The sequence below is a fragment of the Carcharodon carcharias genome, chromosome 12 (assembly GCF_017639515.1).
Source record: "Carcharodon carcharias isolate sCarCar2 chromosome 12, sCarCar2.pri, whole genome shotgun sequence".
NCBI lineage: Eukaryota > Metazoa > Chordata > Chondrichthyes > Lamniformes > Lamnidae > Carcharodon > Carcharodon carcharias.
The window spans coordinates 55723529-55735828 of record NC_054478.1 but is presented as its reverse complement, the minus strand read 5'-3'; the positions used below and the strand labels follow the sequence as shown (position 1 = coordinate 55735828).

The window sequence follows — 12300 nt, the reverse complement described above, 5'->3', positions numbered from 1 at the left end:
CATCAGCAAAGTAATGGAAAGAGTCATCAAACTAACAGGCAGCACCTACTCACCAATAACCTAGAATTAAAATTCATAGAATGATGTAGCACCAAAGGAGGCTATCTGGTTTATGTCATTCTGGTTGGGCTATCAGATTAAGTCCATTATCCTGATTTTTTTTCCACTTTCATGCATTTAGCCAATGTTTAGTGTATTCCAAATCACAACAACTTGATGTAGATACAAAATATCTTTTTCATGCATTTTCTGGTTCCTTTGCCAATCACTAAATTTGTGCCTTTCTGTCACTGCTAAGTTTAAAATAAGTTCCTTATTTACCCTATCAAAACCCTATCATGATTTTATGCACCTCGAAAATTTCTTTTAATCTGCTCTATTCTAAGGAGATCAACCCAGCTTCTCTAGTCTCTCCACACAAGTCCCTCATCCCTGGTACCATTCTGGTAAATTTATTCTGCACTCTCTCCGATCTTGACATCCTTCCTAAAGTGTGGTGGCCAGAATTCTCTTGTTTAGCTCAACTCCATCGCTGACGCCACAATTAGCCTCCAACAGTGTCAATGTGAGATGGGTGCAGGGCAGCTCGATCTCATTCATTTCCCCTTCTCGTCAAAGAGTCAGCTCGGGGCTCTCGGGCACCCATAGGGAGGAGGACCAGCAGGTGCACAACCCGGGGTTGTCCACCGAGGTGCCTCCGGGAGTATCCAAATCCCCTCCTCCTGTGACCCCAGAATCTCCAGCTCCATAGGCTTAGGCCGGTGCCACTGCCACACAGCAGGACCCTGAAAGCAGGCCAGGGCCCTCCAGGTCTCAGCCCTCCAAGGTCATCACAGATCAGGCGAAGCAGTCAGCAGGCTACCTCCACCTCTGCTGTGGATGTCGGGGGAGCACCAAGACATAGCGGCAGGATTAGGAAGGTTAAAAAGATGTAATTACACTAGGCCTAAGCAGTACTTTATAAAGATTTAGCATAACTTGCTTGTTTTTGTGATCTATTCCTCTAATAACGTCAATAATCCCATTTGCTTTTTAAACAGCCTTCTTAATTTTTCCTGCCACTTTCAAGGATTTGTCTACATTACACCACCACCACCCCCCACCCCTAGGTCTCTCTGTTACTGCACCTCTTTTAAAATTGTACGATTTAGTGCATTTTGCTTTTCCTCATCCTTCTTACCAAAATGTTTCACCACATTTCTGTGTTAAATTTCATCTGTCCTTTGTCTGCTTATTTCACTAGTCTATGTTCTTCTGACGTCAGCTATTTTTCTTCACGGCTTACATTTTCAAAGTTTAGTATTAGTTACAAAGTTTGAAGTTATGTCCTGTAGATCTAAATCCAGGTCATTTATATACATGCATATCAAAATGGGCAATGGTCCTAATATTGAACCCGGGGATCAGTTGCCACCAGTCTCAAAAAACAACTGTTCATCGCTACTCTTTGCTTTATGGCCCTTAGGCAATTTTGTACCCATGCTGCCACTTTGTCTTTAATCCTATGCGTTTTAGGTTTGCTGACAAATCTATAATATCGTACTTTGTCGAAGGCCCTTTGAAAATCCATATACACAACTTCAATCGTAGTCTCTCACGAACTCTTTCCGTTAGTTTATTAAAGGAGGTGATCAAGTCAAATACAATTTAAATTTTACTGGGTAACATTCCTACTTTGATTACTAGCAACCTATTAAGTACCTCATTATTATTGTCCTATCAAATATCACTACTACCTCCTTCTCTGCTGCTACATAGGCAGCATGAAAAGTATTCATTTAATATTCCAATAAAGCCCTTTACCTCCGGAAGGATAACTTGTTGCGCAAATCTAGTTAATAATTTATATGTTTTAGAACATAAGTTTTAGTTTTAGGAATTAAAATCAAGAAAACCAATCAGCACTCCTTTCTCCTGTAGTACAAATTGCTGTGATGGTTTTAAATTTAGTATTCTTGCATTTGTCCGAATGAGTTCAAGATGAACTGTTTCAGCTACATGTTTCTCTTTTCAGCAAAATTTGGTTACTAAAATTATGGTGAGTTGTGGGATGGGTGTTGTTTTCCCACAGAAGAGCATGACCATCTAAATGATTGTCCTCATGGAGGTTGGAAACATATGCTCGGGTAAGATGAGTGGGCTTAGTTTAAAATGATGATCAATGTGGAGGAGGATGGGTGGGTTAGGGGAGTGTTACTCTGGGCTGGATTTTGACTACTAAGGGTGGGTAGCTTGAATCATGAAATTTCCCAACTTGTTGGACCTGTCTTGATTAAAAGTGCCCCCAATTGTGAGATTTTCACACCGGGTGGGGGCTGTTGTGGGATAAAGTTGGTTCTGCCGACCACAGAAGCAGATTCTAGGAGAACACAAGGGCAGGTAAGTGCTGAGACAGGCTGATTAGAAGGCCAGTTTTGGTTCCCTGGGATTTTTCCCAGTTGTTTTAGAAGATTTTAGGTCCTCAATCCCTCACCCCCATGGCTCCTCATACGCCCCCATGCCAATTCACCCAGCATCTATCATGGTAGACCTCAGGAGCCACATTAAGATTAAAGAAAACAATACATTTATATAAAAATCTTATACAGCTTTCACTATACAGACTTGATAAAAAAAACTCCCATCAATGTTTTTAAATCTCAAATGGGTAATCTCTTATAAAAAAATTTTTTGTTCATACCCCTAATATTTTAATAGGCTCCTTAAGCTGTCAATCAGACTGTGAACTCAGTATCCATGCTGAGCTAATTGTAACATTTGAAACTCAGCCAAGCATTCATAATGAACAGTCCACAAAGAATTCTATTGAAGTTACTCAAACAGATGCTACATCAGCTGGCCTTTCGATCAAAGTAGTCCAGCAGAGTTTTTTTTACATCCACGGTTAGCACCAGCCTTATTTTTTCAGTTTAAATAGCAGGGGTATTTAAAAAAAAACTTCAGATCCTGACAGTTAAACAGACCCGACCTGCTCTTTAAGAGTGTTCATGTTTTCTTCATAAATTTGTGATTCCCACACTGCATGTTAACATCATTGCAAAAGCCAAAGCAGAGTCTGTTTGAACTCAGCACTAAGTTCAAATTGCCTTGCTGAGTTTGGGTTCCCCTTCTGTATGAATCACACCCTTCCCCTTTCTCCTACCAGCAAAAATGGGCTCTGTTGGAAATGGAGGTGGGGCTTCCACACATCTGGGTCCTGTCTGCCATTTTTAAAGGTCCATGGAGTCTTCTTGACTCTGCAAACATCTAGCCCCTTACCTCTGCTTAGTGCAGAGAGGTGCCATGTATGGGCTGGGAAGGCCTCTTCCAAATATCTATGTTCACTGGGGCAGGAAATGCCAGTAAGAGATAATTATTCAGTAGGTGATGAATGGAATTCTGTGTGGGGAGATAGGGGTATTGAAGATCTGGGCCAATATGTTTGTATGTGTATGTGAATTAGTCCTTTCCTTTCACTTGTGAAATAAATACTGTTGATCTTTCTTTCCTTCAGAAAATATCATGTTAAACTAAACACCTGAGCCAATAATTTATCAGTGGTAAAGTAAGAATTGCCCTTTTGATTTTCTTATTTTAAATTCATTCATGGGATGTGGGCATCACTGAAGGCCAACATTTATTGTCCATCTTTAATTGCCCTTGAGAAAGTGTTGGTGAGCTAAGTTCTTGAACCACTGCAGTCCATGTGGCGTAGGTACACCCACAGTGCTGTTAGTGAAGGAGTTCCAGGATCTTGACCCAGCGACAGTGACAAAAGGGTGATAATATTTCCAAGTCAAGATGGAGTTTGACTTGGAGAGGGAACTTGCAAGTGGTGGTTGTTAATGTCTTGCCAATTACATTGTTAAGGTTTGTTAATGTCATGTCAATTACATTTTTAAGGTTAAGAGAAGCAGATGAGGGTATTAATTGTCTTTGAGCACAAATAAATCGGAGATAGCTGGTACACTGGGTTGTGTAGGAAAACAGCTGTGAGATTGTACAAGTCAATAAACTCTCAATAAAGAAAAGCCTTGTGTCTTGGTTTCAACTTCACCAATTGGCTTGGATCCTATTAATAGCGGTGTTCCCGTGCAACTGCTGCCCTTATTCTTCCAGGTGGTAGAAATTGCAGGTTTGGAAGCTGTTGTTGAAGGAGCCTTGGCAAGTTGCTGCAGTGCACCTTGTAGACTGTACACTCTGCTGCCACTGTTCAATGGTGGTGGAGGGAATAAATGTTTAAGTGGATGGGGTGCCAATCAATTGGCTGCTTTATCCTAGACAGTGTTGAGCTTTTTCAGTGGTGTTCTACGAAGCTCTGTCTATTTTATTTTTAGAATTTTTAATATGAATTCAATTAGTAATATTTATTGCTATGAGTGGGTACTTTGCATGAGCTAGCTGCAAATGAATAGTTACTCTAAAAATGTAATTTTGCTCAAAAAGTTTTATTTCAACAAAATTGAAGACCCTGCCTTTTCAGTGCTCCCAAATTCCTCCCAAATGCAATCCTCCTGATTTCTTTTCAGGATACAGCATTTTTTTTACCCCGTTGTCCTGCCTTACACTATGTGATCACGCCCTTTTACACATCTAGCTATCCCCATAGCCTAGCTGACCACTGGACTTGTCCCCTATTCATTTGTCAAAACCTTTCAGAATTTTAAATGCTCCATTTGTTCTCAGAAAAGTAATTTACCCTTTCTGACAAAATTTGATGAAGCTAAGCTATATGTTCTCTATGTCTTTAATGTCCTTCATGTAATGTGTTGTCCAAAACTACACACAATACTATATAGCTCCACCATTGCTTTCTACAGATTTGTCTTTATCTCTACTCTTTACCTCAATGCTACTGGTAATTGTATATATAGCTGCACTTAAGCTTTCAGGAAATTTGAATTCCCAAGTTCCTCTGTTTGTGGACGTCCCTTAATGTTCCATAGAATGTATCCTTGAAACCCTCGTTCTTCTTCACAAGATATATTACCTCACACTTAAATCATTACAGTTCTGAAAATCATACTCCCAAACATTAATGGCACCGAGGCATATTATACACAGAGAGGACAAAAAAACCAGAGCATTGAATCTGCATCCAGTTTACACTGGCTGCAGGTTTTTTGCAGAGCTTGGGTTGGAGCCAAAGAGATGTTTGGTCAAATGACCACTGTTAAATTTATATATATGGTATTAAATTACTTCAAACCTTGTATTCTTCTTCTGCCAGCTCTCTTATTTCCAGAACCAATTGTTTAGCTTCAGCAGATATTGGATCTCTACCAAGGTGTGTCTGCCTAAAGAATGATAGAAAGACATGTTTAGTGTGATCACCAAACAAATTATAAAACAGAATGCTTACCTGGAGACTTCGATGAATAGACCTTAGTTTGTTAAAACAGAATACTTCCAAGTTAATTTATCTAGCAGATGGTATTTTTGTGTCAATAGGAAATTTTAAAAGATTAAAATTACACACAGAGAGCACTTTACCTTGCAAAAGTAAAAATACAAAATGCACTATTGCTATTTTATCTTTTGCTTACCATCGTAGTTGGTTAGCCTGTTCTGACATAACATCTTTTTTGACTTTTTGATTAAACACTGCTTCCTTTGCCTGTCTGCTTTTTGATGCTCCTTGAATACTACTTAATACTTAAAAAGAAAATAAAGGATTAAGGTGATAATATTTGGAAAAATATTGTAAATGTCATAAATATCATGCTTATGCCACATTTAATCATTTATCAATGCTTCAGACTGGACATTAGTGCATGTGTAAGAGTGCTTGTTAGCATTATTTACCAAGGAATCAAACAAGAAGACGCACCAACAACTTGCAGAAGCTTTATAATAGCACTAAAAACACAACTGGGTATTGATAAAACTTGTCTTAAGTTTTAAATGATGAGACCTATTTGGTAAATGTAACAGAACAGTGTTAAAATATTAATTATTTTTACAAAAACACATAAATATTATTTCACAGAGCTAATAGTAATATAATAAAAGCTTTTGAGAGGTTTAAATTTGAGCCAATGTAGTGGGTCAGTGAGGATTATGATGATAGGTGAGCAGGATTTAGTATTGGATAGGATATGGGCAGCAGGATTTTGGATAAACTGCAGTTTACAGAAGAATGATTAAGAACACATAATCTACTAAATGAGCATGATTGGAAGACTCTTTGAACAATTAGGCTGCCCTGCCACATCAAATCCATAGCAGCTCCTTATTTCCATTCAGTAGATAGAGGATTGAGGTATGCTACTCACAACAAAATAATTACTTTTATTTGTACTTAAAGAGGTAAATATCACATATAGTAATGTTTCTGAATGAATTACCCTTTCGCAAATCTTTAATTCGTAGTTTGCCGGGTTGCTGATTTAACACAACAGCCACAGCATGTGGACTGGATAAACTAACTGGATTTTTCTTGTTCTGGTAAAGAAAGAAATAATTTGCATTTATATACATTTCACAATCTAAGGATATCGTCATAGTCAATTAAGTGCTTTTGGGTTGTAGCCACTGTCATGCAAGGAGATGTAGCAGGTCGCTTTGTACACACGAGGTAGGATGTTCACTGTGGGCTTCTGAACCATGCCAATAGTCTCAAATGGGGGTAGAAGCCCGCACCATTTGGGAAACAGACTGGTCAATTAAGGGTAGTGGGCAGGTTCCTGAAGCTGGAGAACAATCAGAGGACTTCCAGTTTCAAGGCAGCAGGAAGATACAACGGAAAGCAAATGAGGGAAAGGGAGTTTCAGAATGCAACCTTCTCTTCAACTTTTTAATAGTTTAAGTAAAAAAATATAGCTTTTGCAGCCAGGCCACCAAGGTGGGGCAGGGGCAGTTGGGGGTGGGGGCAAACCCTTCCACAGAATGGCCTGCAGTTGCTGCTGCACTCTGGCAGGCAGTGAGAGCCTCTGAACCTGCCTGAAGTGCTGTTTCCTTAGTCTGCAGCTAGAAGATTGTCTCCATGAGGTTAAACTGGCCTCTGCCACCTCCCAAAACCTGAAGGTCAATGAGAAAATCCCATTCACCATCATTAAACTGGCCTTAAGTGTCCCTTAATGAGCTGGATCGGCTACCTGCTAAGCGCAGGTGGGTAGCTCGGCCACCGCATCATTCTACCTCCACAAAAATGGTTCAGGGGCTGGGATGGAGCTGGGGAACTGGCAAGCAGGTCAGCAGCGATATTTTAAGTGGCTGCCCATTTGTGCTCTCAGACCTGACAGAGGCTAATATCAATCCCATGATCCCACCAATATTAATGAAACAAATAACGGATTAATTTGATTTTACTAGTTGTGGGATAACAGTTCGGCAAAACACTAGGAGAACTCCCGTGCTCTTCAAAAACCATCATGGGATCTTTTACATTCAGGGGGGGAGGCAGATGCGACCTTGATTGGAACATCACATTCTAAAGAAGACATTTTTAACAGTGCCAGTCCTGCACTGAGGTGTCAACCTGGACTATCTGCTTAAGTCTTTGAAGTTGGGTTTGAATCCATGGCGTTCTGAGTCAGTGTGGAGAGTGCCACACTGAGCCAAGGCTGGCACCCTGGTGCTCATTCTCCTGTATAATATATTTAAAAGATTTGTGATTTTAGCGGCATTTTACTGAACACTCATAAATGTAAATTACTTTTAGCCACAATGGTCTTTTGCTGTATTAGATCAGTTTAAACAGTTGCAGCCCCTATCAGTGAAATGCAGATGAACAGGAAACAAATACAAAAGTAGTAATGAGTAAGCACCCCACAAAAGATTTTGTGCAGGGTTAAAGCAATTTAAATGCAACTTTTATTTATATAAAACACTTTCTTAATATCTTCTTCATTAGAACTCCTACATAATAACAGTTTTTCATATAATATGTTTTTCAATATAGCAAAACTACAGAAAATAAAATACTTGCTCCCTCAACTGAGTTTGTAAAATAACACGCACTAATTCTCTGAATTCCAATAGAAATTAAATATATGTTTCAGAAATTATAGGGGATTGCGATCTTACTTTGTGAAAAATGTGACCTGCTCTCTACCGCTTAACATACTACATTAACCAATGTTGCTGGACCATTGACTTATCAAGCAAGACTAAGTTAAAACTATTCACATTAAAAGGAAAAATGGCACAGGTAATGGAACTAAAGACTTTTAAACAAATAATAAAGGATTTAAATAGAGTGAATATTGTGAGGTCTACTTGTGTATAGTTAGATCAGGAGTAACAAGGAATAATGTCTTCACCAACATTCCTTTTTTTTTGGAGTGTATGAGTGATTTATTTAAGTGCATGGCCCCTTTAATTTTTTTTGCATGGCCATGCATGTACAATAGCTAAAGGACCGAAGTTGTGTACAAAGTGCACAGGAACTTCTGGGTTGCTGCATGGCTGCACAGGGAACATTGGTCTTTGAGTTGTTGAATACAAGAATAATTTATCTATTGTTGCAAATATGAACCCTATAAAATAGTTTAAATGGAATTGGATTCCCTGCTTTAGCAAAAAATTAAAAGAGTGTGATTTGGAGACAAGTAAACAATGTAAAAAAATTGAAAAGAGAAACAGAGTTAACGGTTCAAGTCTGTATGGCCCTTCAGCAGAGGCTCTAAAGAAGGGTCATGAGGACTCGAAACGTTAACTCTGTTTCTCTCTCCACGATTGCTGTTAGACCTGTACAGTTTTTCCAGCATTTTCTGTTTTTGTTTCAGATTTCCAGCATCTGCAGTATTTTGTAATGTAAAAACATTGTTAGCTTTGAGCTTGAGAAAGGCTCCAATTGATAACAAACTGGATGAGCAGAACAGACATTTTTTCTTACCGCTTTCCTTCAGTAGGAAAATTCATGTTTTACTGGGGCTGGGTTTAAGAACATAGACAGTGGGATAGATGACTTAACAAAAGGAGAAAATAAAGGACCTATACTTGCTAAACATACTGAAAAAATTATAAAACGAATAGGAAGTCGATCATCAGAAAGGAAACCATAGAATCATAGAATGGTTACAGCACAGAAGGAGGCCGTTTGGCCCATCATGTCCAAGCTGGCTCTCAGCAAGAGCAACACACCTAATCTCATTCCCCACTTTTTCCTAGTAGCCCTGCAAACTTTTTCACTTCAGATAATTATCTAACTCTCTTGTGAAGGCCTCAATTGAATCTGCCTCAACCAGATTCCTAGACAGTGCATTCCAGATCCTAATCACTCATTGTAAAGAAAAGCTTTTCTTCATGCTTCTTTTACTAATCACCTTAACTCATTGTCCTCTTGTTCTTGATCCTACCACCAACGGAAACATTTGCTCCCTATCTGCCTTATCCAGACTTGATTTTGAATACCTTTAGCAAATCTCCTCTTAATCTTCCCTTTTCCAAGCAGAACTGCCCCAGTTTCTTCAATCTATCCATGAAAATGAAGTTCCCCGTTCCTGGAACCTTCTCTAATGTTTTTGCATCTTTCCTAATGTTTGGTGCCCAGAACTGGACACAATACCACAGTTGAGGCTGAACCAGTGTTTTATATAAGTTTATCGTAACTTCCTTGCTTTTGTACTCTATGCCCTTTATATATAAAGCCCATGATCTCCTATGCTTTATGAACCATTTTCTCAGCGGCTCTGCCCTGTTTACATACATCTTCAGGTCTCTCTGCTTTTGCACCCCTTATAGAATTGTGTCCTTTATTTTATATTGCCTCTTCTCATTCTTCTTACCAAAATGAATCATACCATGCTTCTCTGTATTCAATTTTATCTACTTGCTCGCCCATTCCACCAGTCTGTCTATGTCCTTTGAAAGTTTACCACTATCCTCCTATTAGTTCGCAATACTTCCAACTGGAGTTTTGTGATTACTTCTGAAAAAGGTTTCAGATAACCAGACAGTAGTGTAATCTGTCTACAATGCCATTTCAGCCTCCACTGACAGAGCTAGCTTGGCTATGGACTGGGTTACTACACTGTCAGGAAAATACCAGACACATTCTGCTGCAGCTATTCTGTCTCCCTGGCCTCACTTGGCTCCTTTGAGACTAATGGAGATGCTACTATTTTTGATCCTGCCAGGTCATTGCCAATGAGCAGGTCGACCCCATCTATAGGCAAACTGGAGGCGGCTCCCATTGTCACCGATCCTGAAACAAGGTCGCACGCCAGGTGGGCCTAGTATTTACTGCACTCTCTGGTGGAAAGGTCAGGCCTTTTTCCAGCAGGAGAGTTTGGCTGGCCCCTGTATCCCTCAGTATCACTACTGGCTTACTTGCCTCACCCTGGGGAAATGTGGCCACTCATCCCTCTGATACAAAATCCTTGTAACTCTCAGAGGTTCATTTAAACTCATCCACACCCTCAGTAGTGCGTTTATAGGGACTTGCTGCTGCAGTCAGAGCCATAGCCTGGTCTGCCATGTTCTCTGACTGACACCCATTCTCTGCGTGAGGTTTATGTGCCCTGATAAATCCAATGGGTTTTTCCTGTAGACTCCAGTAATCAGCATGGAGATGCCCTACCTTTCGGCAGTTAAAACACATAAGCTTCCTGACCTCGATTTTCCTCTCAACACCATCATTTCTGGCCTGAGGAGGGCCCCCTGCATTTCCAGCTGTCTCTTCCCTCCCATTGGTGCTCAGTTTCCTATCACTCTCCTGCCTTCTATCCTTTTCAGTCGGTTGGGGGTGACTAGGGATGAGGGTAAGTGGATCAGCTCATAATCATCAGACAGCATTGATGCTTGCCCGGCTGCCTTTGTCTCTCCTTTCAGTTCAGAGTCTTCTTTGGAAAGCTTTCTCTGTTTCCCTTTCTATTTCCTCTCTTTTTTCCCTGATGCCTGGAGTTCTAACTCTTTTCATCTCTGTTCTAGCTATATTTTGGACAACTCTATTTCTTTTCTTACCCTTGTCTTAGGTTTGCAACCAAATTCCCTGGCCATGCGTTTTATCATCATACCTATTAAGGCTTTTGGGTGAAGCTCCAATTCTAAGTGTCTGGCTATCGCTTATAGCTCTTCAAGGGACAGAACTTTTAAATCCTCAAAAGTAACTTGCCCCTCTTCTAGAAAAGCACTGGCATCAAATGTGAACATTTTCACACTTTAGTATTACAGACTCAAGAAAGCATTTTTGCAGTTTTAAAATTTTTTTTCGAAGGAACAATTTACCTTCCCTACTCTAATTCTTTTATTAGTCTGTAGAACAAAGCCCGGACCAGCCCCCAATTTTATTACGACTGGGTGAGGAGTCACGAACTGGCCCCTCTTTTATTCAGCCTCCTCGGTTGGTCGCAACAAAGGTTTTTTAAAATGTATTTTCCCCATAAATGCTTTTTACAATCCAAATGTAATTACTTTTTAATAAGGAGCCAATCAAACCAGGTTTTATTGGGTGAGAAAAGAGTAAGTTTCTTACTCACTAAACCCGAGAAATAATAATAAAGATGTGACAACACACACACACACATATCTCAGAAATAAGAAAGTTAGAATCCAATAAAAGCTGAAAGAATATACAATTATGTCCTTTGCTTGTCTTTGAGGCATGGCCATTTGAAGTTAGGTGGCTTCCTGTAGAATTCTGGTGTTGACTTTGTTCAGGTCCGCACTCTGCTGAAGGCACTCTTTTAGTTTCCAGAGAGAGGGAGATCTTTCCTGATCTTTTCCAGCAGTGTTTCAGATGATTGTTATGTTTCTTTTCTCCTCCTGCTTGTTCTTTTTCTGATTCTGTTTGGCAGAACCAGTTTTTAAAACTCCTCTCTGTACATTCACGTGTCTTCAATTCATTGTTGTAAATCAAGTAATCCCATTTTCCACCATTTTGTCCCAGATTATTTTTAAAGGCTTTTCCACTACCAAGCGTCACGACGCCAGGAAACTGACTGAGTGAGAGCTACCTACAACTTTACCAGCCAACCACAGATATATTGAGTTGACGTTTCGAGTCCTCATGACCCTTCAACAGAACTGCTTACCTTCCCTACTTCTGTTCTTTTGAAGGGTCATGAGGACTCGAAACGTCAACTTTTTTCTTCTCCGCTGATGCTGCCAGACCTGCTGAATTTTTCCAGGTAATTCCGTTTTTGTTTTGGATTTCCAGCATTCCCAGTTTTTTGTTTTTATCACAGATATATTGAACAGTTTAAAGAGTACCTTTTTTTAAAAAATACAAGAAAAGACACTGATGAAAAATGGCTGCCATGAGTCACCTGCTGGCTGATACTGTAAAGTTGACCGCTGCTCTGGAAAGTCTATATGAGTTGCACTGCAGACCTGTTACATGGACACCATATGCTACAAACCCTCATCCCAAAAAAA

General features: G+C 39.8%; 1 protein-coding gene across 4 annotated transcripts in view; it reads right to left on the bottom strand.

Moving 5' to 3' along the window:
- Positions 1 to 12300, bottom strand: part of cfap221 (cilia and flagella associated protein 221) — a 236769-nt gene that overhangs the window by 106930 nt on the left and 117539 nt on the right. For all 4 annotated transcript variants that reach the window (XM_041200050.1, XM_041200053.1, XM_041200051.1 and 1 more), the window contains 3 exons: positions 6327 to 6423; positions 5526 to 5634; positions 5189 to 5276 (listed from right to left, as the gene is read on the bottom strand). In XM_041200050.1, coding sequence (XP_041055984.1) covers positions 5189 to 5276; positions 5526 to 5634; positions 6327 to 6423 — 294 coding nt within the window. The remainder of the gene's footprint in view (positions 1 to 5188; positions 5277 to 5525; positions 5635 to 6326; positions 6424 to 12300) is intronic.